The 27,410-nt window shown below is 40.2% G+C and overlaps 1 protein-coding gene across 4 annotated transcripts in view; it reads right to left on the reverse strand.

Moving 5' to 3' along the window:
• DCAF5 (DDB1 and CUL4 associated factor 5) overlaps positions 1-27,410 on the reverse strand; it is a 97,827-nt gene that overhangs the window by 37,019 nt on the left and 33,398 nt on the right. For all 4 annotated transcript variants that reach the window (XM_027111601.1, XM_027111603.1, XM_027111602.1 and 1 more), the window contains one exon: positions 7,644-7,857. In XM_027111601.1, the coding sequence (XP_026967402.1) occupies positions 7,644-7,857 (214 nt within the window). The remainder of the gene's footprint in view (positions 1-7,643; positions 7,858-27,410) is intronic.

Consider the following 27,410-nt stretch of genomic DNA (forward strand, 5'->3'; position numbering starts at 1 on the left):
GCTGTAATGCCCAGCGTCCCCTCCAAGAACTCCTGAAACCAAAAAAATGCCTCCCACTTCTTACCCACCCGAAATCCATGTTAAAAAGAGGAAAAAGTTCTAGCATGCAGGAGGAACAGACCATCTACTGATATACTCCAAAAATAACCCAGAATATGTCTTAGGTTCTTTGCTAACAGAGAAATCTCTTTCTGCTCAATTTCTCCGCTCCACTTCTCTAAGTAAAATATATGTATATGATATGTGTGTGTAAGTGTGTGTGCACAGCAGTTAATATTCCCCAATATCTGCTGATGGAGAAAGAGATATATCAATCAGCTATTATTCACTGAGTACCGATCAATTTACACAGTTCTCTCTAAGGTTCCTCCCATAGTAACTGATTAATTATTCTCCAGTAAATGGCACGCCTGTCTAATTAACTGTATTGAATAGGATAGAAAAACCAGATGGCTCTCTAGCCTGGATCAGCAACAGCAGAAATTGCTATTTAACATTTAAATCAAACACAGCTCTCATTTCTCCCTGACCTTTGTCAGAAGGGGAAAAAAAAATGTGACTGAACCATTTTGTGATGTGCCCTCTATAAGATTATTTTCAGTAAAAGGTTTGCCAATTGGTATATAATATACCTTTGATCATATCACTTATACCCAGAGCCTGTCACAAATACTATCCAAAGCAAAGAGGAAAAGTTTTCTTTGGAAATGGCCAAAGCCATAGGTTTATCTGATTTTATTTGTGGTCAGAGAAAATACAATTCCATTGGCTACCAATAAAAGCACACAAATATGCATACCCATAAGATTAACACTATTTTTTGCATGTGAAGTTTCACGTGATTTTTGCTTCTTTGGATCATTTGCCATTTCAGCTCCACTAGGCTCCTGGATTCTTTGGTTTATTAAAATAACTAACTTTTATGGGTTCTGAGTAGGAAAAATTCTATTAATAATAATAAAAAAGTTCCATAAAGACAGCCAATAACTGTCAAATAATCAGTAGGGAAGAAATTAAAAAAATGCTCTAAATCTCTAACAGCTGCTTGTAACAAAGTAGGCTGCATTACTTAAAGATGAATCTCTGTTTGGCAAAACTCTTTTGGAAACCTGGGCAAGATGAGGGGTCATCAACCAAATGGCCTTCAACAATCAATTTCTCCTCTGTGGGCCTTAGTTTTTATACTTGGGGACTGGGAAGTGGGGAGATGGCATCACTCATTTCAGTCTGCAAATATGTATTTATATTGTTTATTCAAGCAAAGGTCTCCAGTCTTTCAGAGGAAGGAATATTATTTCCCTTTTCCCTTTTTTTAAGATACCCCAAAATGAGGTAAAGCTACTTAAACACTACAAGGAGAATGGGGCAGGTAGAGCAGGTTATACTCTGTTCCCATCATTAATATCTACCAGGGATTTCCTAGTGAAGCCCAAACTCCTAGTCACGAACTATATATTAAAGGAGCCCTGCCATGTTGTATCACCAGATCACATCAATTCCATTTGTTCCTAAGAGGAAATCAGGTCACCTAGTGGTCCTTTTCAGCTTAACAATTGAAAACCAGACTATATCTAGCAGGTGTGCATATACTCCAAAACCTTGTAAGCTTTCTAAGTTCTACATCAGTAAATGAACTAAAAGATGGTTTAATCCTTGAGTAAAATCTTAATCCAGGATTGCTAATACCTGAAATCCCTAGTTTTCAGGAATTCCATAAACTCCTTAATATTACATGCAAAACGATGTGCATATGTACATTTTTCTGAAATGGTGTTCAAAGCTTTTAGACTTTCGAAGAGGTTCAGGAGTCAAAAAGATTTACAAATAGCTGATTTAATAAACAAGTTATTTTCATGCTACCTTCTCTTTATAAAGTAAAGAGTCTCCTAAAATATTCACCTAAAAAATACATACAACAAGGAATTCCTCTGCCATAACTGTGTTCAGCTCTTCCTCATCAGCCCATGGAAGAGGCTATTGCCACTTGATCTGAAAACACAGGTGGCAGCAGGTCTATGAGGAAGAGGGTACAATCATAGGCAATGGACTGAGCCTAGTCCTGGTTCAGCTACTGATTAGACCTGCAGTTTCAAACTACTCTAGACCTTAGTTTCACATGGAGATGAAACCTGTTCAACTATACCCAAAGGTTGCTGGGAGGATTAGTATGACATGAAAGTGCTTAGAAGCTAAAGAGCAAAAAATATATAAAAGAAAGGCAAGGAGAAGAAGAAAAAGTTAGCTTAAAGATACAAAGCAAGTCAAAGGATAGAATCTGAGAGTTGAATCTCCCCTATTAAAGGTGTGCCTTTATTTCAGGAGAACATATGGCATGCCAGGCCCCCACGTGAGCTTAATCAGGGCTGCATGGAGTTATTAGGAAAAAAAAAAAAGCGGAGTTATAACTTTCTAGGTTCCTTTACTGGCCTGGAGTGCACTTCCTGGTGAATTCCTACACCTCTATTATACCCGTATAATGTCAACACAGAAAGGTTGAGTGGTGACGTAATGTCTGAGGCCAAGCCATGTATTCAAGGCCGTTTTGTTGGATTCACAGTGTACAAGTCAGCTCTTTTCTCCAGGGGATGAGATATGATGATTTAATTATCATGATTTTAGGGGTCTGCCATCTGTCAAGTTCAAGAGAAAGACCTCTGTAAGTGATCCCAATGTTCAGACACTCCAGGGCTCAGCCCTTTCAAGAAAACTTTATTATTCTTTCTCCTTCCTTCCCTATCCGACTTTCGGCAAGATGTAGGGATTACCAGGCCAGGTGTTAGATGAGACTAACGAAAGAGAAGACTTAAATTACCACACTGTCCATTTCCAGGCCACACAAACCAGTTAGCCTGAAAGACTTATTTCCCAGAAGCCTGAGGTGCTCTGCTGGACTCTCGCAATCTAGGGCAAGAGCCATTTAAGGAATTGTGAAAGAAAGGGAACAAAAGCTGGGTGCTGTCTTACAAGTGTGTGCCAGAAAAGCTAGCAGGTGGAAAATTGGCCTTCTTTTTTAACCCTGTTAAGAGATTGGCTCACTAAGTATACAGAGGGGAGTGTGAAACTTGGGAGCCAGAATGTACCTAGTCAGGCTTCAGAGAGAAAATGAAAAACAAAAAAATCCAAGTATGATACAAAAGCAAGGAGGAGAACCTTTGGGTTCAGGCAGCCTCGAGGAAGGAATGCTGTTTGTTGTTTTACTAAAAGATTCCTCACTATACTGCAAGATTAGAAGATGGGCTGCCTTTAAAAAAAAAAAAGTTAAGGCTTTATTTGGGGCTAATTGTTCCTGTTGATGCCCAATCAATCTGATGTCACTCATGTCACCTTATCTGATGATAGAAGTTATCGAACTTGAATAAGATTATACTAGCAATAAACAAACCACGTATTCTTAGCCAAAAGTGGGGATGACAGAGTGTATATACAGGGGTTTGAATGAAAATCTCAAAGAGGGTATGAACTGGCAGTCACGTGAATGTGGCTACCACAGCATCTGGCACACAGCAGATGCTCAGTAAATATCTGCTTTCTTATTTTATAAGATGGAGGGGATGAAAAGGCATGAAGTTAGGAAGGGTTCAGTAGGAAAACAGGAAAAAGGAATGTGTCTCCACTCACCTATGAATTAGTGACAGACCATGAAACTAAACATGACAGAAAAACATCCTGCTGAAGCACAGAGGTTTGAAACTGGTGGCTCTAATAAAGAATAGGTGTTATGGTTCACAGGTTTGTTTAATTCATACAATGAAGTATGAATTTGCTGCAATACTTAAAAACCAGGAAACTTCACATAACAAATCTTTACTTCTGGCTTCCCTCGAAAAAACCAAAGGCCCTCCTGGCAGCAATGGGCTGAAGCTGCGTCAAAGCTTCATTTATACGGCATTCACTTAGATTTAGGATGGGGTGGGCTCTCCAGCTGGCCACGGTCCCCACTACTCACTAATGTTTACTTCTAGCCCAACTCACTCATTTTTGCTGCTTGCCTTGCTTCAGGCATTACGTTGTGACCTTCTGTATAGTGAAAAGGAGTCTCCACTGAGAGCTCAAAAATCTGGGTTCTAGTCCTACTCAAACTTGTACATGTCTTAACTTGTATACCTACCCTCTCTAATCCTGTTTTCTCATCTGTAAAAGGAGGGGTTGTACAAAATGATCTCTAATAGCTCTATAATTAGAATTGATCTACAATGGTGGCAATGTGTATGGGGAAGACACAAAGTAGGCTCAGTCGGTTTTATGCTTTATTCTGATCTTGAAATGTTAGTTTCATTTTGGGGCTAATGAATTACTTAGTGAACCTAGAACAGTCTTATAGGAAGTACAGGCTCTCTGGCATAATGGTTTGATTTGTGTGGACTGAGTAATAGTGTAATTAAAAGCCAGAAGACTGTCTCAGATAGATAGGTCGCTTACTGCCTTTCTTGACCATGTTCATTCCTATTATGGAAATTCGCAGATTCCTCTCTGGGATGGTTACTTACCCAGCCTATGACTAAATGAAGAGTTCCAGAGCACAGAGCCTCGGGCTGTGGGCGTACTCAAAGCATACAAGAAAAAGATCAAATATAAAGACCGATATAAGGAAAGGGTAGGCTTTGGAATTTGAAAGCAGCTAAAAAGATCCTGTCTGAATCAGTCAAAGAATATACCTATCGGTCCTGCAGATCATACTGTAACTGTGGCAGCTGCTGCTTTAGCCCTGAGTGTGGAAAGTCAGAGCCCATAAATCACCTTTGAGAGACATGTTTCAGGAATGAGACAATAATTTTGGCCTCCTATGCTACACTTAGAAAGTATAAGCTCAGCAGATTAGTTTCACTGAAAATCCATTATTTAATTCATCCTCCTAAAGCTCCTGGAAGTTGAGCAGAAAAACAGGTACTTATCAATCCTGACTTACAGTTATACAAGGCTTAGGCCTGGAAAGCTAAAAACCACACATTGACCAAAGTACTCAAGATTCACGTCAACAAATATTTATTGTGCTCTCAGTGTGCCAGGCATTGGAGACAAGATAATGATGAATTAGCTACATTTCTTAGTCCCTAAGAAGTGAAGAAAACAGCCAAACATAAATCTCTGTACTTCCTATTCCCTAGGTTATATACTTCTGATAATCTATATAGGGAATATAAATAGACTTTAACTCTGAAATGGATTTGAAGTTAGACTCAATGACTTCCCATCCTCCTCTATCCATGGCAAACCACTTATCCCAACCAAAAAGCAGTCTAGTTTGTCAGAAAGGATATATTACCCACAAACTTTTCCCATAGGACAAAAATCATACATAATAGTCAAATCTGAATAGAGAAAATCAAAAGCCATTCAATGTTTTTACCATTCTATATAACCTGAAAGGCCAAAACAACTACATCTTGTCAATGTACATAACCAGGACCACCACAAAACACCTTGTGTGGCTCTGCCTATGGCAGTATCTGTACCTGTCCCCCCGTATCTCAAAGTGGGTAATTATAACCTAGGTCAAAAGTTCTCAATCAGGGGCAATGTCTGGGGACATTTTTGGTTGTCTGGGTGACAGCTGGGGGAGATGATACTGGCATCTAGTGGGGAGAGGCCAGGGATGCTGCTAATTATCCTACAATGCACAGGACAGCCCCACAAAATAAAGAATTATCTGACCAAAATGTTGACAGTGCCAAGGTGGAGAAACCATGGCCTATGTGCTCTTACATATTGGTTAGAGGCCTTTGTTCTGGGTCTTTTTTTTTTTGTGTGGTACGCGGGCCTCTCACTGCTGTGGCCTCTCCCGTTGCGGAGCACAGGCTCCAGACGTGCAGGCTCAGCGGCCATGGCTCACGGGCCCAGCCGCTCCGTGGCATGTGGGATCTCTCTGGACTGGGGCACGAACCCGTGTCCCCTGCATCGGCAGGCGGCCTCTCAACCACTGCGCCACCAGGGAAGCCCTGTTCTGGGTCTTTTAAGGACTCCATGCAGGCAGGCTCTGGCTGCTAACATAGGAACTAACAGAAAACACAACATTCATTCTCCTTCACCTCTTTCTCCTTTCTCTCAGGGCCTGTGTCTCTGGTAATAAAACCTAATAAACCACTACATTTCTACATTTAGTGCCTGCTCTTTATTGTTCAATGAAATAAAATCACATGCATAAGAGGTTGACATGACAGAAGACAGAAAATCAACAAAAGCAAGGAGGAAAGGTAGACAGGGAGGCAGGGGCTTGGTTGTCATTTCCATAGCTATATGAAACTAAATCAACCATTCTGCAGAACAAAAAATAACCTATTCTATTGTGAGTCACATCATCTCTAGAAACTGCTTCTTTCTACCCAAGAAACAAACTGTCTATAAAAACTAAGTCTATCAGGCATTGTGGCCTCTCCAAGGAGATATCGCTTATATAACTGAAGCCACCTAGTGGTTTTAAGTGTAGATTGCAGCTAAGTAGGCCCTAGGACTCTGACAAATATAAATTCTGAATTTAGATATATATTCTCTATTTATAAAAGGGGAAATTCCTAGCCTGGACAACTTAAAAGATATTCTCAGTTTCTTTAACATGCAACTCAAGTAAAAAAGCATTTATTGTGCTCCTACTACATATGCTAATCTTTAAGCTATGATGTCGGGGAGCCTCTACCTCAGCTAGGGAGAAAAACCCCAGCTACTGCCTTCAAAAAGCAGGGTCTTCACAAGTTCTCAAAGAACTGTTTCTTTTATGCCCCTTGCCCACAAATAACTTTAAAGCAGTGGAGTACAGCATGTGAGAATTATATGTCAAAGTTTAACATAGTTGATGGATCCAAAGTGAACACTAAGAATTAGCAAGACTAAGGTTTCTATTTTTCCAATCTAGATGTGAAACGGCAATAAGATTTATTGTGTTTGAGAAGAAAAAAAAAATTTATCCATTTATTTGATCAATCTTACTTTATATTTGTTTTTACTCAGCTTGATTACTCAGACCAGTCCAACTGATCCATTCACTGACACCCACTTCAGAACTCTATGGCCAAGAGAGACAGGTATAGCAAAGGTATAAGTACGTTTCTAAACTGCCAGCTCTAAGTCAACATCAGTATCTCGATTCCCAGTAAGACTGTGAAAAGGCTGGAAACTCACAGCTTGGGCTCTCCTTCCCAGTTGTGATACTGGCAATAAAAAGGAAAAACGTCAGCATCTGGCTTCCTCTCAAACAAAGCTGCTCAGCCCATTTCATCCAAGAAAAAGGTGCCATTCCAAGGGACTATTCAGGATGTGTGTCTCTTGGAGGGTACTTACAGTGTTTCATACATCATTGTGTTTCACTGATACAAAAAAAAAGGTGTCTTTTTTTGGCAGGCTAATTTTCCATGGACTTCCTCCTTTCTTTTGAAATGACACACTCTTAGAATCTTAAAGTCTGTTCACAAACTTGGCAGAGCTAGGTTGCTCAGAACCATATTGTGGTTTATGGTGTGTGCCTCATACATATTACCCAAAGGCAGCTCTGATGGAAAAACTCACTATTAAGCCAGAAAGTCTCCAGACACTTATTGTTTCCCCTCAACTGTTTCTACCTGACATGGCTAAAGAGAAATAAAGACCAGTACAGAAAGAACAATCTGAGAGGAAAGCATGAGTGTGGGATGCAGGCGGCAGAAGGCACTTACCTGGTCACGATCTCCTGCAAAACAGCAGCTTTTCATGGTACATGAGTTGAAGTAACCCTGATTGTCAAACTGGAACACAGGCAGGCGGGAGTGGATGTCATAGAGCACAGGGGGCAGGCGACGTCTCAGGGCCAGGAGCTGGGTCCCGTTGCTGTTGAATCGCACACTCATGGCACTTTGGAGGGACAGGTTGCCCCCATAGCGCAGGAGAGAACTGGAAGGCAGAAAGCACAAGGTTCAGGCATGAGGCGGGCTGGACCAGAGTCTGCAAAAAACACTGCATTTTGTACCAGGACCTCCTGTCAGGCTTGCACATCTGAATTTTGGTAGAAAGTTGTTTTTATGCAGTGGGCTAGAAGGTAATAAAGAGGACGGGGATGACTCCTTGATTACATTAAAGCAAGTTATTTAACCTGGTGGTTCCCCTCTTCAATCTCTGAAAGGCAAATTACCAGTAAATTTATAGGAAAAGGATAATACAAGCATCTTGAAAGAAGAGACATATTAAAATGATTAGTTCTTTTATTTACCAGAGCTACATACGCAAATAGATACTTGTCAAGACCCTGGGAAGTCAGTGGTGTCCACACTAACTGGCTAATCATGGATGGTATTTAAGGAATATATTTGTCCTTTGAATTAGAGATACAAGAACCATCAGCCAAAACAAGATATTCTAGTTTATTCTGGATTTTTAAAAAGACAATAATCACTTTATTGCTTACACATTTATTTTTGAATTTTCAATCTGTTTAGAGAATTTTTATATTCCATATGGCACAACTCAAGAATAAATATTAAAGAAAATTTTAAATTAAACACAGAGCAAGCAGTTACAACAATTAGAAAAGCAAGATGACTTGTTTCCCTTTACAATTCCCAAAGAGTTTGTATTTAGCTTTAAAATATACTTTGGCTAATATATATAATTCCATTTATCCACCTTCTACTAGAGAGTGGTATGATCTGGTTCACGCAGTATTCTTCTGTAGTTTCATAATGTTCATAACATTTTTTAAAAGTCACACAGTATGGTTCCAAATAATTTATTTTGATGACTCAGAAGATACTTACAATGTGTTAACTAGGATGGCAGTGAACATTAACAATTATACAGTACTAAGTAACAAATGGTGTGTGTTTTAACTTTCTAGTAGTCAGGCTCCTTGATTATGATTACCCGGACACTATTTTATTATAGAGGGATGACGGTTCATTGTCCATGTCAACCAACTTTTCTTTCTTTAATTCTTGGAACACGAAATTACTGGTAAGAAAGTGAGATTAAGTATATGCACTGGAGGGACGTCCCTGGTGGTGCAGTGGTTAAGAATCTGCCTGCCAATGCAGGGGATGCAGGTTCGAGCCCTGGTCCAGGTAGATCCCACATGCCATGGAGCAACTAAGCCTGTGTACCACAACTACTGAGCCTGCGCTCTAGAGCCCGCACGCCACAACTACTGAAGCCCGTGTGCCTAGAGCCTGTGTTCTGCAACAAGAGAAGCCACTGCAATGAGAAGCCCACACACTGCAATGAAGAGTAGCCCCCGCTCACCGCAACTAGAGAAAGCCCATGCGCAGCAGCGAAGACCCAACGCAGCCAAAAATAAATAAACAAATTTATTTTTAAAAAAGTATATGCATTGGAGAATGCTATAGAAATGAGGGCCACATCAGTGCTATTAACTCACTCTGCTTCACAAGACACCGTGGTCATGAAAAGAGATTCTAGTAATTTAAGAAAAAAAGTTTATAAATTTAGGGAATCAGAGCTGGAAAGGGCCTTGAGATACATAAATTAGAGCCTGCCAGACTTATTTGAAACATTTTTAAGGAAGAAGTTTTAATAGCATTTTACCAAGTGAAAACTTAAAGAGCTACATGTTACCAGAAGAAATTTAACACTGAATGAATATAACACATTTTCTTTTATTTCTTTTCTGGCAAGAGAGTGATGGAGAAGTTTAAGGGGACAAGAAAGGAGATATCTCAAAAACAAAACTAAACTGAACCAAAAAACAAAAACAAAACCTGTAAACAACCAAAAGAGGAAAAAAAAAGGAATTAAAAGTAATTTACAATTATAATAGTGTCTATAGGTTTTATAGAGAATAAATTACTCCTGCTATTAGTGTTAGCATGTTTGACCATTTGACATAATTGAATTCACAACTCTGGTTTTTTCAACATGCTGTTGTATTAACCATAAATCCAAGAAGTCATCTTTTCTCTGAAACTCTGATATTAATTTTGGTTCTGAAGACTCTTTAATATATTCTTTATATCATTATACAGATATAATGAAATATGTGGTGTAAATCTTTATAACTGGCAAAGCGCTATACAAATTAAAGAGATTACTACTATAATGTTTTTTAAAAAAGAAAGCAGATATCCCATGGGAAAAGGAGGCCCTGGACCACAGTGCAAAGGAAGCTGCCAACCTGGCCTAATCATAAAAACATTCTGCACCACCACTAGCCACAGTGAGTCCTGTGTCCCCCAAAGCAGTCTTCTCACCAGAGGGAAGAACGCTCTAGTACTGCAGGTATGTGTGGAAACAAAGCTTAGGCAAAAGACTTTAATCCTCTTATGTTTGGAAGGGAAGTAAAGAGAGAAGTGACTTAGAAAACGGTCCCTAGAACTCTAAACATGAAGGAGAAGCCTGGTACTCCTGCAGTCCCCAAGTAATAATCCCTGCAAAGCAATGTTCTTATAATGTCCTAAACACAGGCCACAGTCATTCACATACAGGGCATGAATGATGGGGCTGTTAGAGCCCAGGCATTTCCTTTACAGGGTGTCCTAGCTGCCACAGGCATGTGGTGTTATCTAAACACTGATCTCAAAAACAATGAAAGCCTTTCAATTCAAGATCAGCATGGAGTGTGCAAATAAACCAGTATCTGTAGGACTGAAGAGGAATTGGGGGTGGGAACAAGACTCAACAAAAAGAAACTTGGTCAGCCACAGCGGCAGGGGATTGCATCAGCTCAGGCATCCCTGACAGGAAAGCTGGGGCCTCTGGCAACACCCTTTCCATTTGTTAACAGGAACTTCCTCTGCAGATTCTAGTCAGGCCTGCAGGAGTCTGCCCAAGACAGGCATCTGGGCCCATCCCATTCCCACCCAAGCTCCTATGTCTGCAATCTGGCCACTCTACAGAGGTCTGTTTGTGGGCTCCACAAGAGTCACTAACTTTTCTCTTAGTTTCTGGGCAGGGAACTCCTATCTCTCACACAGGGAGAGTAGGTACATAGGAATCTTGCTCCTGGAGTGTTTAGGGGTGCAGCTACCAAAAACCTGTAGCAGCAGCTACTAAAACTGAATACTTCATGTTTGGGTGCAAAAATCCTTTCAGAGGGATAGACTGACACCTGAAATTCAGAAAGTGAGCTACATTAACTGTAATTTCTCAGCAGGGGTTCTGCAGTTGGCTCCTCCTGTTGAGAATGGTCTTGTTCATCAGGAAGAAAAGGCTTAGGAGCAGTTCCCCCTCACAGTCAAGATATAAAGATAATGTCAAAGATCCTGTTGTTTATGATTCCATGGGTAAGATGCATGATAAATCATCTGGGACTTTTAAAAAATGCAGATTGGGACTTCCCCAGCGGTCCAGTCGTTAAGACTCCGCACTTCCACGGCAGGGGGCATGGTTCAATCCCTGGTCGGGGAAGCCAAGACCCCACAAGCCACATGGGCAAAAAAAAACGAAAAAAACAAGGCAGATTCTCAGGATCCATCCCCAGATATTCTAATTCAGTCTGAGAAGTGGGCCCAGGAATCTGAATTTAACAAGCAACCTTAATTAATTATGATGCAAGTGACTTTCAAACCACACTTTGAAAAATATGGTTCCATTTTGGAATTTGGGGCGGCAGGTGTAGAGGGGAAAATAAGGTGGAGAGAAAGCAGATTACTAGAGGCTCAGCGAAAAGCCAACCACACAATATGGCACTTTTTACAGCCCCATGTCTAACAGCAGAAAGGACTCTAACTCCTTTTAAGATCAGAGTTCCACTCTACCAACAATGCCTGAAATGTTTTTTTTCCTGCCCTCAACACATTCCCTGAAGGAGAAATTTCTTACTTCTTCTTGGAGGACTGATGGTACCTGTACAAAAGAATGCCTCAATCTTGACAGCGGAGGTTCCACCATCTCCACTCCTCCAGAGAAATGGTCACCATTACACACACCCAAATGAGATGAGCAGTATCTTGAAAGGACTAGCAACAAGTTAAAATGAGTTCAAATCAAAATATCCCTAGTGGGAAGCAGCTGCATAGCACAGGGAGATCAGCTCGGTGCTTTGTGACCACCTAGAGGAGTGGGATAGGGAGGGTGGAAGGGAGACGCAAGAGGGAGGGGATATGGGGATATATGTATACATATAGCTGATTCACTTTGTTATACAGCAGAAACTAACAACATTGTAAAGCAATTATACTCCAATAAAGATGTTAAAAAAATTAAAAAATAAATAAGATAAAAGCAAGTAAAATAAAATGATTGTTAATAGATTTAAAAAACCCCCAAAATATCCTTATAAGAAAAATACAAGCAATCAATCTATTCCCAGCCTATCTTCAACCAAGAATTTGTCATAAAATGCAACAAGAATGGGGTAGGAGGTGATCCAAGGGTCAGCATGCAAAAGACGCAGGACAAAAAGCAAGAGAACCTCAGAACATCAGGAAAATATTCCTCACTAGTGTGTTCCCCTGGGTTTTTGCTTTTTGGCCCCTCAAAAATATTCAATTGGACTTCTTTACTGCTTTGGTGGGATAAAAAGAAAAATTTTAAAAGTCTTTGGCCAAGGCTAAAGTCTTGGAACAGAAGAGGAACAAGCCAAGGCTGTTTCCAGAAAAAGTGACTAGGAGTATCAAGTCCTGCACAAGATAGAGCACTGGTAAGCGTTCCAAGATCTGGCTTCCTGAACCTAGATTTCCATAAATCCATGATTAAGTAATTCGTCGACAGTGCCAACAAGATTTTCCAAAGCCCACTGGCATGAATTTCTTCAGAGTTTCTATGTGAAAGTTTCCTAACACCTGTGAAACACTTGGAGTCAAGGCACTGCTACTCCAAATCACAGGCATCAGAGCTGGTATCAGACAACCAGAGAGGCAAATTCAATGTCCCACGGGTAGGGGAAAATCTCTCCCCTCCAGTTTCTGCTTTAGGACAGGATGACCTATAAGGAATACAGGGGCATTTTGTACTTCCTATAACACAACCCAGAGAACATGACAAACCCTAGAAGATACTAGAATTAAGTAAAAAGTGAAAAAGTTCAAAAAGTCACAGCCCACATCAGTTCCGTTCAAGTGTGTTCAAGATCTTGGTGATCACTTAACCTTTTTCTTTCGTTTTCTTTTTAATTGAAATATAGTTGATTTACAACATTGTGTAAGTTTCTAGTGTACAGCAAAGTGATTCAGTTTTTTATATATATATATATTTTTCATATTCTTTTCCATTATGGTTTATGACAGGATATTGAATATAGTCCCCTGTGCTATACAGTAGGACCTTGTTGTTTATCTATTTTATACATAGTAGTTTGTATCTGCTAATCCCAAACTCCTAATTTATCCCTCCTCCACCCCCTTTCTCCTTTGGTAACCGTAAGTTTGTTTTCCATGTCTGTGAGTGTGTTTCTGTTTTGTAAATAAGTTCATTTGTATCATATTTTAGATTCCACATATAAGTGATATCATATGGTTATGTTTTTCTCTTTCTGACTTACTTTGCTTGGTATGACAATCTCTAGGTCCATCCATGTTGCTGCAAATGGCATTATTTCATTCTTTCTTATGGCTATGTAGTATTTCATTGCATATATATACCACATCTTCCTTTGTTTTCAAATGGTTGTGCTGTGCGTGCACTCGTGGGATTTTATTTCCCCGACCAGGGATTGAACCCGTGGCCACGTTAGTCAAAGCGTCGAGTCCTAACCGTGGGGCCACCGGGGAAGTCCCTACCACATTTTCCTTAACCATTTCTTTTATGTGAGTTGGAAGGAGAAGAACCTGGGCTTTCTCTTTTGTTTTTTCTAATATAGTCCTCAGTTCCAAGATTGAGACTTCTCTAGAGGAAACCAGAACTATTGGACAATAAGCCCGAGAAAGACACACTGTCATCTGCGACTAAACAAACTTATTTTCTTCAGAACATGATCCACTGCCAAGCCTCTCTGGGTTGAAATATAGATACAGGTTCAGTGTCCACGGTAAAATTTCCTTCCCTTTTTGAACATCCAGAAATTTAAGTCTGAATGAGGTCAGCAGAAGTGCTAGACTAAATTTCTGATAAAAAGATCTTCAGGTAATCAAATGGCATATCTAGTCCCTCCATGAAGCAAACATGGATGGTAGGTATTGCAGTGCCTCTAATCATCACCTTCCAGAACAGGGACATACCCAGAGTTGAAGTGACATACAGTCCACGTTTTTGCCTTTGGCTCAGAGGATCCCAAAAGCCACATAAAACCAACCAAGATCTCAACCTCATGCAAGATCTCAAAATGAATTAAGAAGCAGTGCCACAACAGTTTTGTTCTTGGACACTCATGACATTTCTACGGAATTAGGGACTCAGCATTTAGTCATCTCAGTTCATCAGATGACCTGCTTATTCAAAACCCCCCTTTACTCTGAGCTGTGGAAAAACAGAGAGGGGTTTTGTAAGCAGCCATTTAATCTTTATCTTAAGCTATTCTTGGCCCTACCGTCTGACAGATGTTACATAGCATCAGCCCTGACCTCACAGTGTAGAAAACTGGAGAGGAAGAGTTTAATGAATAGTGGTTGGCAGGAGGAAGAAAAAAGCCAGGGGAAGGGGGAAACTGAGATGGCAGTTGCTACAGCAACAGTAACAGTGCAGAAGGAGTGGGTGGGAATACAGGCAGATAAACAGGCAGACCCTGATGGCAGGAGGAGAAACTGGGTGTGTGTGCTGACTGTCAGGATACAAGGCCACAAAGCTAGAGGAATGTTAAAGGGGAAACAGGCAGTCTAGAAAAAATCCTAAGCAGAAGAGGGTCTGAAAACAAAAATTACAATTTGGTATCTTCTACAAGAACACTTATGCAAACAGTTGAAAACAAGAGAAGAGAGGAGTGCAAAGGAAAGGGGAGAGAAGGCCAAAGTGCTGACCGATGAGACACGATTATAGGAAGATGGCTTATTTCATACAGGAGCCACTTACTGAGAATGTGTCCAAAAACCAAAGTCACCTCTAGTTGGCAATAATATAAATGTCTTAGGATAACGGCTTTCAAACTTGTTTATAGTAAACCTTTGTAGTAAGTACATCTTATACTGCATTCCAGTACACTCACATTTATTTAGCATAAATTCATTAAACAACTTACTGTCTGCTGTGTGCAATGCACTGATTTCCTATTTTCCATTTTCTATCTAATAAATACTTGTGACCATCTAAATTAATTTCATGGCCCAATGGATTACTGAAAGAGCTTCCTATCTTATCTCCTTGCTTCCACTCTTGGCCCATGCTTCATTTCATCCTGAACAAGACAGCCAGAGGCATGCTGATCCATGAGTCAAGATCACATTATTCCTTTGCTGAAAATCTGCCAGTGGCTTCCCAGTTCAACCAGATTAAAACCCAAATTCTTTTTTTTCTTTTTAAGGTTTTAAATTTTATTTATTTACTTACTTACTCATTTAACTTTCTGGCCGCGCCACATGGCATGTGGCATCTTAGTTCCCTGACCAGGGATGGAACCCACGCCCCCTGCATTGGAAGCACAGAGTCTTAACCACTGACCACCAGGAAGTCCCCCAAACCCAAATTCTTTATAATGCCAACAATGCCCAAGACAGCCCCTCAATCCCTATGTCTCTGGCTCTGCCCCCTAGCACTCATCTTACCTTACTCTGCTTCAACCACACGATGCCTCCTTCCTGCTCCTAGAATACGTCAGACATGTTTCTGCGTTAGGGCTTTTGCACTTGCAAATCCTGAGGGAACGTTCCTCCCCAGATATGAGCATGGTTCGTTCACCTAACTCTTTATTCAAATATCCTTCTCAATTAGGCTTTCCTGATATACCCTATGCAAAAATGCAACTTCCCCAATGCTCGCTCTCTCCCTTGCCTGCTTAGTTTTCTCTACTACATGAATCACCATCTTACATACCATATATTTTTACGTACTTATTTTTGTTTCTTATTTGTCCTTTTCCACTAGACTATTAACTTTTATATCTTTTCCTGTGCATCCCAAGTGCTTACACAGTGCCAGACACATAATAGGCATTCAGTAAGTAGATGCTGCATGATCTAATGGATCATGAGTAGCAGTCTGAAAAACCTGACTTAGAACATTAAACAAAACAGGCTCCACAAAGGTTCACCTGGCTCCTGACATTTGTCTGCCCACAAAGTCTAATCTTGAGAGGCAAGCAGAAGAGCAACATAAAAATCAGAGAAATAGCAGGAGGCTTGAAGATCATCGGAGTCAAAGTTTTCTTTCACAGGCAAAGGACTGTGGCCTAGAAAGTAAAATGATTTGCCAATGACCACTTAGGTCTTTTCCTCCTCACTGACACCACCACACGTCCTTCAAATGAGTTAAATTTATCTACCTGCTAATAAGCAGCCAGCAAGAAGGAAGACTTTAACAGGTAAACAGGTATCATAATTTTATCTTGTATTTTAAAGCAAGTTTCTGATATTTGTAAAATGAAAGTTCAAAAGGAAAATTAATAGTTAAACTTTAGGAAGTCAATTACAAGCTAAAAAAAGAAAATTTATGTATCAGGTTTCAGAAGGTAGACAGTGAACTCTATAGGATTTGAATACATGCCTTATCCAATTATGTCTAAGGATAGATAGTGATAAACATTTGGATTGATGGATGTACTGAGACCAACAAGAAGATATGTTAATTAGACTATAGCATTTAGGTAATTTTTTTTATACCTTTCATTTTATTTTCCAAGTTTTCCTACAATGAACAGGAACTTCTGTAATCAGAAGAAAATACATCATTCTAAAATGTCATCTCAAACATACTCCCTCTTTAATTAAGGGACCACAGAAGATAGCTTTGAGAAGAGTATGACAGTGGGGAATTTAAAGAGCTTCTTAATTGAAACTTCAAATAATATGCTGCCCCACAGGATTCTGGTGTAGATGCAAATCTGAAATTAAATCATTGTTTTAAATTCATATAATGATAGTTAAACAAAAATTTTCAAAGGACTCTGAAAATTTCAGTGTCCCTCACCATCCTTCTCAATGAAGGCAAATAATATCCCTCCTTTGAAAGGTTTTTAAGTACTAAACAGGCCTCCCTTGGTTAGCACTGGACATAGTACCAGGTTAGATCTGAAACTACACCTAGTTTGATTTCATTCTGCAGATCCACCATTCCACTTCCCAAGCACCCATAAATAAATGGCAAAGTTGTATTACTGGAATAAAAAACTGATTCAAAACACAAAGTTTTTAATGTAGAATTCAGAAACATTAGCAATGTTCTTGGAAAGTCTTCTATACGTGGGCAAATTCATGGATAAATGAAGCCAAGATTATTAAAGAGTGTATGAAGACATCCCCATCTAAAACACGTGACTCACACCAGATAAAATACAAGGGGTCAAACCTAAGGTCACAAAATAAAAAGTTCAAACTATGAAGAATTCACTGAAGGAATCAAATCACGATAGATACCCTTGAAGAAGCCACAAGTTCTTCATTAAATTTAATTTCCAAATATTACTCAGCCATAAAATGGAACGAAATTGAGTTACTTGCAGTGAGGTGGATGGACCTAGAGTCTGTCATACAGAGTGAAGTCAGAAACGGAAAAACAAATACCGTATGCTAAATGCATATATATGGAATCTAGAAAAACGGTACTGATGAACCTAGTGGTAGGGCAGGAATAAAGATGCAGACGTTGAGAATAGACTTGAGGGGGATGGGGAGGCTTGGACGTAGTGAGAAAGTAGCATGGACATATATACACTATCAAATGTAAAACAGATAGCTAGCGGGAAGCTGCTGCATAGCACAGGAAGATCAGCCCAGTGCTTTGTGACCACCTAGAGGGGTGAGATAGGGAGGGTGGGAGGGAGACGCAAGAGGGAGGGGATATGGGGATATATGTATACATTTAGCTGATTCACTTTGTTATACAGCAGGAACAAACACAACATTGTAAAGCAATTATACCTTAATAAAGATGTATAGGGACTTCCCTGGTGGCACAGTGGATAAGAATCTGCCTGCCAATGCAGGGGACACGGGTTCGAGCCCTGGTCCGGGAAAGATCCCACATGCCACAGAGCAACTAAGCCTGTGTGCCACAACTATTGAGCCTGCACTCTAGAGCCCACAAGCCACAAGTACTGAAGCCCCCATGCCTGCAGCCTGTGCTCCACAACAAGAGAAGCCACCGCAATGAGAAGCCCGCACACCAAAACAAAGAGTAGCCCATGCTCGCCGCAACTAGAGAAAGCCCGTGCGCAGCAACGAAGACCCAATGCAGCCAAAAATAAATAAATTAATAAATAAAATTTAAAAAATAAAGATGTATAAAAAATTAATTTCCAAGATGTTTGTAAATTGTATCATCTAATCCTTGCATTAATCCTGTAAGGTGGACAGTGAAGGTAACATTATTCTCATCTCAAATTGGAGGAGACCTAGGTCCTGAATGCTTATGTGACTTGGCTTTAACCATACAACAAATAAGCAGCAGAAATAGGGCCAACAAGTTGTTTTCTGCTTCTTGGTTCAACAAGATTTCACAGAATACGCTCTGGAGATGGATTATTCCACCCAGCAAAAAAAAATAGCATCATATAACAATGCATCAGGGCCAGAAGGATTCATCTAAGTAATTCACTTCATACCCTTCCCTGTAGTTCAGTAACTCATATATTCAGGCATGCCTTTACTGAATAAACATTTATTGAATACCTGCTAACTATTCTAGACAATATGCTAGGCACATGAATTTAAAGATGAAATAAGATGAAAGGACACTTTCAAGAACTAATCAGGGACAAGAAAACCAACAGTTTCCTTCTGTAACATGAATAGTGTTCTAATAAGGGGAATATGTGCTGTGAGAGACACAGGAAGAATATCTACCCTCCACTGGGTACACAGGAGGGGGAGCAGTCACAAAAGACTTCCTAGAAGAAAAATCTAAGCTGACTCTTAACAGAGAGAGTCAGAGAGTTGACTCAAGTTCTTAACTGGCAAAAGAAACGAGATAAATCTGGATATGTTAATATAGATAAATCCCCAACATACACTGATGGGTGAAATAGTCAAGTTGTAGAATAACTGCAGAGTGGTACGTCATTTGTGTGAAAAGCATACATGCATATAGAAACAAAAATCATATATTTTCTATGGGTACATGTATAAGCATATAAAAGCAAAGAAAAAGTTCTGGAAGCATATACTACAAACTCCTAACACTCATTACCCCCAGAGGAGGGGGCAGGGGACCAGGACTGGAAGAGGTAGTCAGAAGGAACTTTAGCCTTACTGACAGTTTTAAAAGGAGAATGTTATTATGTGTTACTTGCATTTAACTTTTTATTTTGAAATAATTATAGATTCAGAGGAATTTGCAAATAAATTTCCTTGTAAAAAGAATTTGCAAAGAATAAAAATCATATGATCATCTCAACAGAGATGCAGAAAAAGCTTTTGACAAAATTCAACATCCATTTATGATAAAAACTCTCCAGAAAGTGGGCATAGAGGGAACATATCTCAACACAAAAATACGATAAAGCCCCAGCTAACATCATACTCAACAGTGAAAAGCTGAAAGTGTTTCCTCTAAGATCAGGGACAAGACAAGGATGCCCACTCTTGCCATTTTATTCAACATAGTTTTGAAGTCCTAGCCACAGCAATCAGAGAAGAAAAAGAAATAAAAGGAACCCAAATTGGAAAGGAAAAAGTAAAACAGTCACTGTTTGCTGATGACGTGATACTATACATAGAAAATCAACAAGGTTCTTTGAACCCTTTACCCAGACTCTCCCAGTGTTACCACCTTGCATAACTACAGTATGATGTCAAAACAAGGAAATTTACATTGGTACAATCTATAGAGCTTACTCAGATTTTGTCAGTTATACATGCACTCATTTGTGTGTGTGTGTGTGTGTGTGTGTGTGTGTGTGTGTGTGTGTAGCTCTGTGCAATTCTATCACTTGTGTAACTTCATGTAACCACAATACTTATCTGTACCATCACCACAAGACTTCCTTGTGCCACCCTTTTATAGTCACATCCACCCCCTCTACCTCTAACCCTAACACCTGGCAATGACTAATTTGTTCTCCATCTCTATAATTATATTCTCCCATGAATGTTATATAAATGGAATCATGCAGTATGTATCCTTTTGAGATTGGTTTTTTCATGTAGCATAATTCACTTAAGGTTTATCCAAATCGTTGCATGTATCAATAGTTCACTGTTTTTTATTGCTGAATAGTATTCTATGGTATAAATGTACTACAGTTTTTTTTGTTTTTAAACTATTCTCCCATTGAAAAACATACGGGTAGTTTCCAGCTTTTGGCTATTATGAATAAAGCAGCTATGAACGTTCATGTTCAAGTTTCTGTATGAAAGTAAGTTTTCCTCTCTCTTGGATAAATGCCTGGATGCGCAGGCTCAGCGGCCACGGCTCACGGGCCCAGCCGCTCTGCGGCATGTGGGATCCTCCCAGACCAGGGCACGAACCCACGTCCCCTGCATCGGCAGGTGGACTCTCAACCACTGCACCACCAGGGAAGCCCAAGTTTTCACTTTAAAATAGTTAATTTTATGTTATGTAAATTTTATCTCAATTTTTAAAAAAGAATACCTTTCAGAGATACATACTAAAGTATTTACAGAGGAAATGATATAATGCTACATGGAAATGGATCCAAAATAATTGGGAAGGGAGGTCACAGAGGAAGAATAAATGAAATAAGATTGTCAATGGGTTAATTTAAGCTGGGTGCTAGGTATAATGGAGTTTATTTTACAATTCTACATATATATATGTGTATGTGAATTTTTTAATATAAAAAGCTTTTTAAAAAGAAGAAAAAGTCAAGATTTGATTTTAAAATAAAGTGTACTTGATTTAGGAATTTGATATCACCTCCTCCTGAATAACAAGAGTTGGGGAGAATTAAAGGGAGGATATGAACTGGAACATGCTTCCACAACTCCCATCCGTTCACCAGGCATTCCCCAGATGCTCTGGTCTGAAGCTAAGTCTCTTTCTATAAAAAAGCACACTGGTGAGAATGAATGGACACAGGGAAGCTCTGGCCTAAAGCCCAAAGACCCTGGGTCCAAATGAACACAGCAGCAAATTCAACAGACCTCTGAATAATCACAGCTTCCACCTTGAAGGATAAGCAAAGTTGTCAGATCACCTGGGGTATGTATTAAAAAATGGCAGATTCACAGGTTCTGTCCCAGATCAACAGTTCAATCTTTGGGTCTGTGCTTTAGGAAGCAGCACGTTAACAACCTCCCCAGGTGATTCTGATGCCCTCTAAAGTTTGAGAATCACTGGGTTAGGATACTGGGGCCCTGGTATCTTCTAGTGGCCAAAGCTGATTCTAGAGCTCCACCTTGTGGCCCAAAAGCCAGAAAGCAATTTTGCCAGAATCCTTGACTTCCATACATCACTAGTTGACAGGTGTCCAAAGCCCCAGAAGAACCCTTACAACCTCCTCTAAGGATTTATTCCCTACAGATGACATTTTGATCCATGCCATTACACTCAGGGAGTTAATGAAAACATTACAGAAAGCTAGCTTTGAGAATACATACTATTTTGGGATGAGTGTAACACTGTACTCATTCAATATTTACTAAGGGTCCATAACATTCTAAGCACTGTGCTAGGCGATAGAGATTAAAAATAAATAAAACATGGCTCTGTCCTTAAAAATCCACAGAAAAACATGAGAATTAATAGTACAGATTAGGACAAGTGCTTCCTTCCTGAGAAGTAATTCCTGAGCACTGGAAGGAAATAACAGACATAATACTGGTCTGTCTGGAGATAAAACACAGTCACAGGAAAGGTAATCAATGATGGCAAAAGCGGTGACTGAGACATGCAACATGAATGCCACAGGCCGTAAGCATTATACTTTACAGAGGTTCTAGATAGAGCGATCCCTTCTGCTAGAAGTGAGGGCAAGCTTCATTCATTCAGCATGTACTCTGTGCCAAAACTGGGCTAGATGCTGGGGACACAGCGAGTAAAGTAAGCTTTAAGAGTATGTAACAGGGAGACACAGCAAGGACGTCTGCACTGATGGGCTTCCATTTGATCTTGGACCTTGAGGGGTAACTAGGATTTGAATAGGAAAAGAAAAATCAAGAAAAAAGGAGAAATTCTCCTCTACGTGTGTTTGTATGCAGAGGAGGAGTTACAAGGGGAGAAGGGGCACTGGTACCAGCGAAGGGGTTGACTGCTTGCGTAACGAGTTTTTATTTCATCCAGTAAACTAGGTCATACATTCATTCCCAAAAAAACATTTTCTTGGAGCATCCTGCATAATTGGTTCAGGGGATATGGCCATGAAGAAAGATAAAAGGCAGCCACTACAGCTCCTGGGTAGGGGAATGGCAGAAGTGATGTTTAAGGACATGTGCTATGTGCCAGAAGCAAGAGGCAGGTTAAGAAGCCAGTGTAGTCAACACCTTATGGAAACAGTGATATGGACCTGAAATAGGGCAGGGGCTTTAAGAACTGAAAATAGTGGCCAGGCACTAACACAGAGCAAGGCTGGTCATGGCAGAGGGAGGGAGAAACAGAAGAGTCAAATGGGACTCTAGGATTTTAGCCAGGATGAGTACAAGAGTGATGGCGACATTAATAAAAATAAAGAACTTAAAGATATACAGTTTTAGGGGAAAAAAACAAGCTTTTATTACAGGCTTCAATAGATGGGACATTTGCCTGAGTATTGGATATATACATATAAACACTAAAGATGGGTGAGTGGGAGAGGAGAGAGAGAAAGCAGAGTATAAATGCCTTTTCGGGCCTTTGAAGTTGAACACTTGGGCTCTATTTTCCCATAATAGTATGAGTAGCCCTCAAATGCAATGTGGCAGAGATTGCCTAGGTGTTCAGAAGGCAAGGAGTTACACTTAACTTTGTCTCTACAGAAGTAGGATTGGTACAGGCCGAGAGAACATTTAGGCCCCAAAGCCAGGTGAGTTACTAAGAGCAACTCCTTTCTGAGAGCAGGAATTTGCACTCACTACCCATTATCAAGTGTGTAATTTACACAACACGTAAAAGCACCAGCTTATAAGGTAAGTCTTTACAGGAATTCCTGGGTTGCCCTAGTTTTATTATTGAGTGGGAAAGAACCACTCTCTTTATTATCCTTGTCAAAGCAAGACATTGTTACCTGTCACAGAACTAACGGATCCTGACAAAAACTGACAAACTAAAGATACGAGAAGGGAGAGAGGTGGTGAGTGAACAGACAGCTAAAACAGGCAATGAAAACGGTGAGACAAGGAGAGTAACAGCAGGGAAAACTTCACTCTTCCTGAACGCTTTGGGTGTTCAAGGAGTTCAGTTTTGAAAACTGTTCAGAGGCCACTGCAATAGTCCAAGCAAGACATCATAACTGGGATGTTGGCAGTGATAAAGGAGAGGATGGTTGTGAAAAGACATCAGCAGAAATAATCTAAATGAAATAAACCAAACCTCGCCCAAACTTGCAATGCATACTTGTATATGTGAAGTTTTCTCTTATCCAGTTACTTATACTCAAGTTCCCCAGCTATGCCCCCTTCATTTCCACTAAAATCCCCAAAGCAGACCCTCAAGCTCCAATGACTACATGACCAGGGAAGTAACATAAATGAGAGAAGCACACCTGGATTAAGACATCAAGGAGTGGTGGAACCTGTAACACATCCCAAAGGTTTAAAGAGGAACCCATGATTCAACTTCGGCTGACTGTTGCCATGTGAGAATAAAGGTCCAATGATATCAGATCTTTTGAATTTTTCAAGAGATGTTAGAAACTGTGATTTTTTCTGTGTAATTTTCTAAACACTATTACATCATGTAGGCCAAGCAAAATATCTCCGTGGGTTGAATATGACCTATGGGCAACTAGTTTACAACCTCTGTTCTAAAGCTTTACAAAAGAAAAATTAAGAGCATGTGCGGGTTTCCAGGGTTAGGAGAGCGAGAAACATGGGAAGTCAGCATGAAGACTGGGGCTGGGCCAGAAGACAGTGAAAAGGGAGGCAGAAAGTCTAAAGGCCTCAGACTCTAGAGTTGGATAGGCCTGTATTAAAAAAATTTGAGAGGAATTCTGACAAAGCTTTATTTCAAGGAGGCATAGATGAAAGAAAACTAGAACATACAGGGGAGGATATAATACACATATATGCATGTTATTTCACCTCTCTGTACCTTGACTTCCTTATCATTAAAATAGGAATAATAGAATCTATTTCATAAGGGTGTCATAGGATTAAATAAGGAATTATTCATGTAACTGTCATTATCCCCAGCATGTAATGCTTAATAAATGTTAGCTATTATTTATTATTATGAGGCACTGAGAGGTGAAGTAACATGCTCAAGATCACATGGCTATTAAGGTATACTACCTGGCTCTGTACCCAGGATGTACTTCAGATCCTACACTCTAAACCATCAAGCTCTTCTGCCTCCCTTTACAATCCGTACAATAGGAAGTCAGATCAGATGATAACTGAAGTCCCTTCTAGAGCTGACACTTTATTCTACCAGCCAGCCCTCTAGTCAGCTTATTTCAGGGCAGTAGTAGGACAAACATGAACCTGTTCACACTCCTATGGGCTACCTGCTAAAGTGGAGAGACACAGCTTAGGCTTGGGGTAGGGCAGGGAAACCGTTCCAGCATGGAACCACCCATAAGGTAAGGTAGGAAGGGAAAGATATTCAATGTGAGCCCCCCTTATTGTTCCACAGAGATATATTTGTTTCTAGGGAGCCAGTGGGCCACTTGAAAAGGCCCAGGATTCACACATGTGCCCAAGCTACTACAAGCTGGAAGTTACTTAGAAGCCTGCTAAGGAACCACAACAGGCTCTAAATCAAGAATCTTTAGAACACTGAGTGACTCATCCTCTTGGGGTTCAAAGGTCTCTATGAGAACCTGGTAAAAGCTCTCCTTGTCCCTAGAAAAAATGCCACGTGTGCTCACTCAGATACACAAGCACACATGATTTTACCTGCAATTACAAGGGGTTCACAAATTCCCTAAAATCTTTCCCTAGACTTTAAGTATCCCTGAAATAGATCATCTCTCCTGTTCCAGGCTTGTCCTCCCAGGCAATTCAGAATTGTCCCAAGATCTGGGTTGGGGTTTCCAGGCAGCTGTGTTTAGGAGACAAATCATCCATTGCAACTCGGCATAATTAATCCTGCATGGAAAAGACAAAGGGCCGTCTCTTTCTCCCGATACCAACTTGCACTGAGAAAATTCAAACAGAAAAGATCTGCAGTTTAATCCCCAAACACTAGTGGATGTGAAGAACAGGACCTCAAGAATATTTCACACCCTTTTTCTGCCTCATATCCAAAAAACCTTAGAAAAGTTGAAAGAAACAGGTAAAAACATCCTAGTCTCCACAGCACTGTGCTCCTCCTTTTATTCTAAAAAAGGAATCAGTCAAGATTGCCAACTAGCTTTACTAGATGACTTTTCTCCCACATGGGCTTTGAAAACTATAGGTTACCAAAGAAACCACATAACCTCACCCATAAATGAAGAAGTAATCAAAAGAAGATATTTTTCCCCCATAAGACCTGCAACAGTTTAAGTGTTCATGACGGTCTGGAGATGCATGTAGTCTCATGCACAGTTGGTAGGTTTGTAAATCAGTGCAGCCTTTTGTGGTCGTGGGAAAATTTGACAATTTTTATAAAAAATGTAAAAACGTACACTCTTTGTTTGATGCAGCAATTACCTAGATATTTTTGCAAAGGTAGGCCAAGATAGACGTGTGATCAGGGTCAGTGAAGCATAGTTTATAATGGCCCAAACAGGAAACAAGAAGTCTGGTTGCTGGGTACATCATATGAATGGAATACCACGTAGCCATTAACAGAATGTGCTAGATTTGCAAGTGCTTACATGAAAAAAGCTCCAAGACATATTATTAATTGGAAAAAGAAGCTGAGCACAGTGGTATTATTATGTGGTTCCTTTAGTCTAAATTCTTTTAAGGATATATATTCCTTATGTGAGTTACACACATTAAGTTATGTTCTGGACAGATACATAAGAAACTGTTCACTGTAGTTACCTTTGGAGATAGTGACTAGAGACCAGGAAAGAGAAGTACTGTATTGATGTAAAACATTTAAAAAACATACAAGCAACAGAGATAATCTTGAGATGGGATTTTCTTTTTCTATCTTTTTTTTCTATTCATTATACTTTTCTGGATATAGACCTTAAATCTAATAAATGTTACAATAAAAGTAAAGCAGAAATCTCAGAATTTTTTTAAAAAGAAAGAAGCCATGTTTAGTGAGGAGACAAGTAAAAATGGGAGGAGGGCCTCAATATAATGCACAGTAAGAAGCTGGTAGGGGAAAATCAGAAGAAGCATTAACGTTCAACCCCCCTCTTCTCTCAAGACACTGCTAACATCATGAACTGCTCAAGCTTTCCACTGGGGATGAATAGCTCAGGGCTCACTCCAGTTGCCAGCTATTCATTCTCAGTATGGGAGATAGCAGGTTGGGAGAAAGCTGGCATCTTTAGTCCAAATTCTGCCTTTTGTGATAAGGACAAGGCAGAACAGTTGTTCCTGAAGAGCCCAAAGTGGCAGAGGAGGCTTGGGCCGAACACAGGAGACTGTCTTCCTGGCAGAACAAGCTTCCCTCAGCACACAGCGTAAATGCACAATAGGGGTCCTGCTACTACACGCATTTCAGCCACGTGGAAAAGAAAGAGCCAGGTGCATAGGCAACAGAGAGCAGGAGAAATCTCTGCTGCCCTATGGAGCCTCAGGGAGCCCTGCTCAACACCAGGGATCCCCTTCTGGGCTACACAGATCTGCCATAGATCCAACCTCACCAGACTGCCCCATGGAGAGAATTAGCTAGAATTAAAAATCACCAAGGAAGGTAATCCTCTGTACTCAATTGCCCCTTTCATCCGAGGCCCATGAAATAAGTCATAACCTCGCTTACTTTCCATGATACTCTTCTGCAATAGTACCTTAAAGTGGGAAGTTAACTCCATGTAGAATTTTCAGAGGAGCTAGCAATGCATGCAAATCTTTCATAAAGCAAGGTTTGGCTTCATGCACAGATGCCATAAAAGGTCATCTCTCCCCCATGGGATTTAAGGAACATGAAAGAGGCTCCTACTTGCCCCATCCACATATTTCTCTTAATGATGTCTGAAATTCCCCCATTAGTGATTCGGATCATCAGCTCAGAATTGTCCTAAGTGTGCTCTTTAATAATGCAAACAGAAGGGGAACACATTAGGTCCCTAACACTGTAGTGCAATGGCTCTTAACCTTTACTGTTGCAGTCACTGGTCCTTTCGTGAAACTGAAAAAAACTAAACTCCCTTCTCAGAAAAACATACTTAGATGAATACACAATATAATTTCCATGCAGTTTGGGGGTTCACAGTCTTCCTGAAGCTCATATTCCCTTCAGCCCGGGGTTAAGAATCCCCAGTTCAGGGGCAA

The sequence above is a fragment of the Aethalodelphis obliquidens genome, unplaced genomic scaffold, assembly GCF_003676395.1.
Source record: "Aethalodelphis obliquidens isolate GAN/ISIS:26980383/991018 unplaced genomic scaffold, ASM367639v1 scaffold10, whole genome shotgun sequence".
In the NCBI taxonomy this organism is placed as follows: Eukaryota; Metazoa; Chordata; class Mammalia; order Artiodactyla; family Delphinidae; genus Aethalodelphis; species Aethalodelphis obliquidens.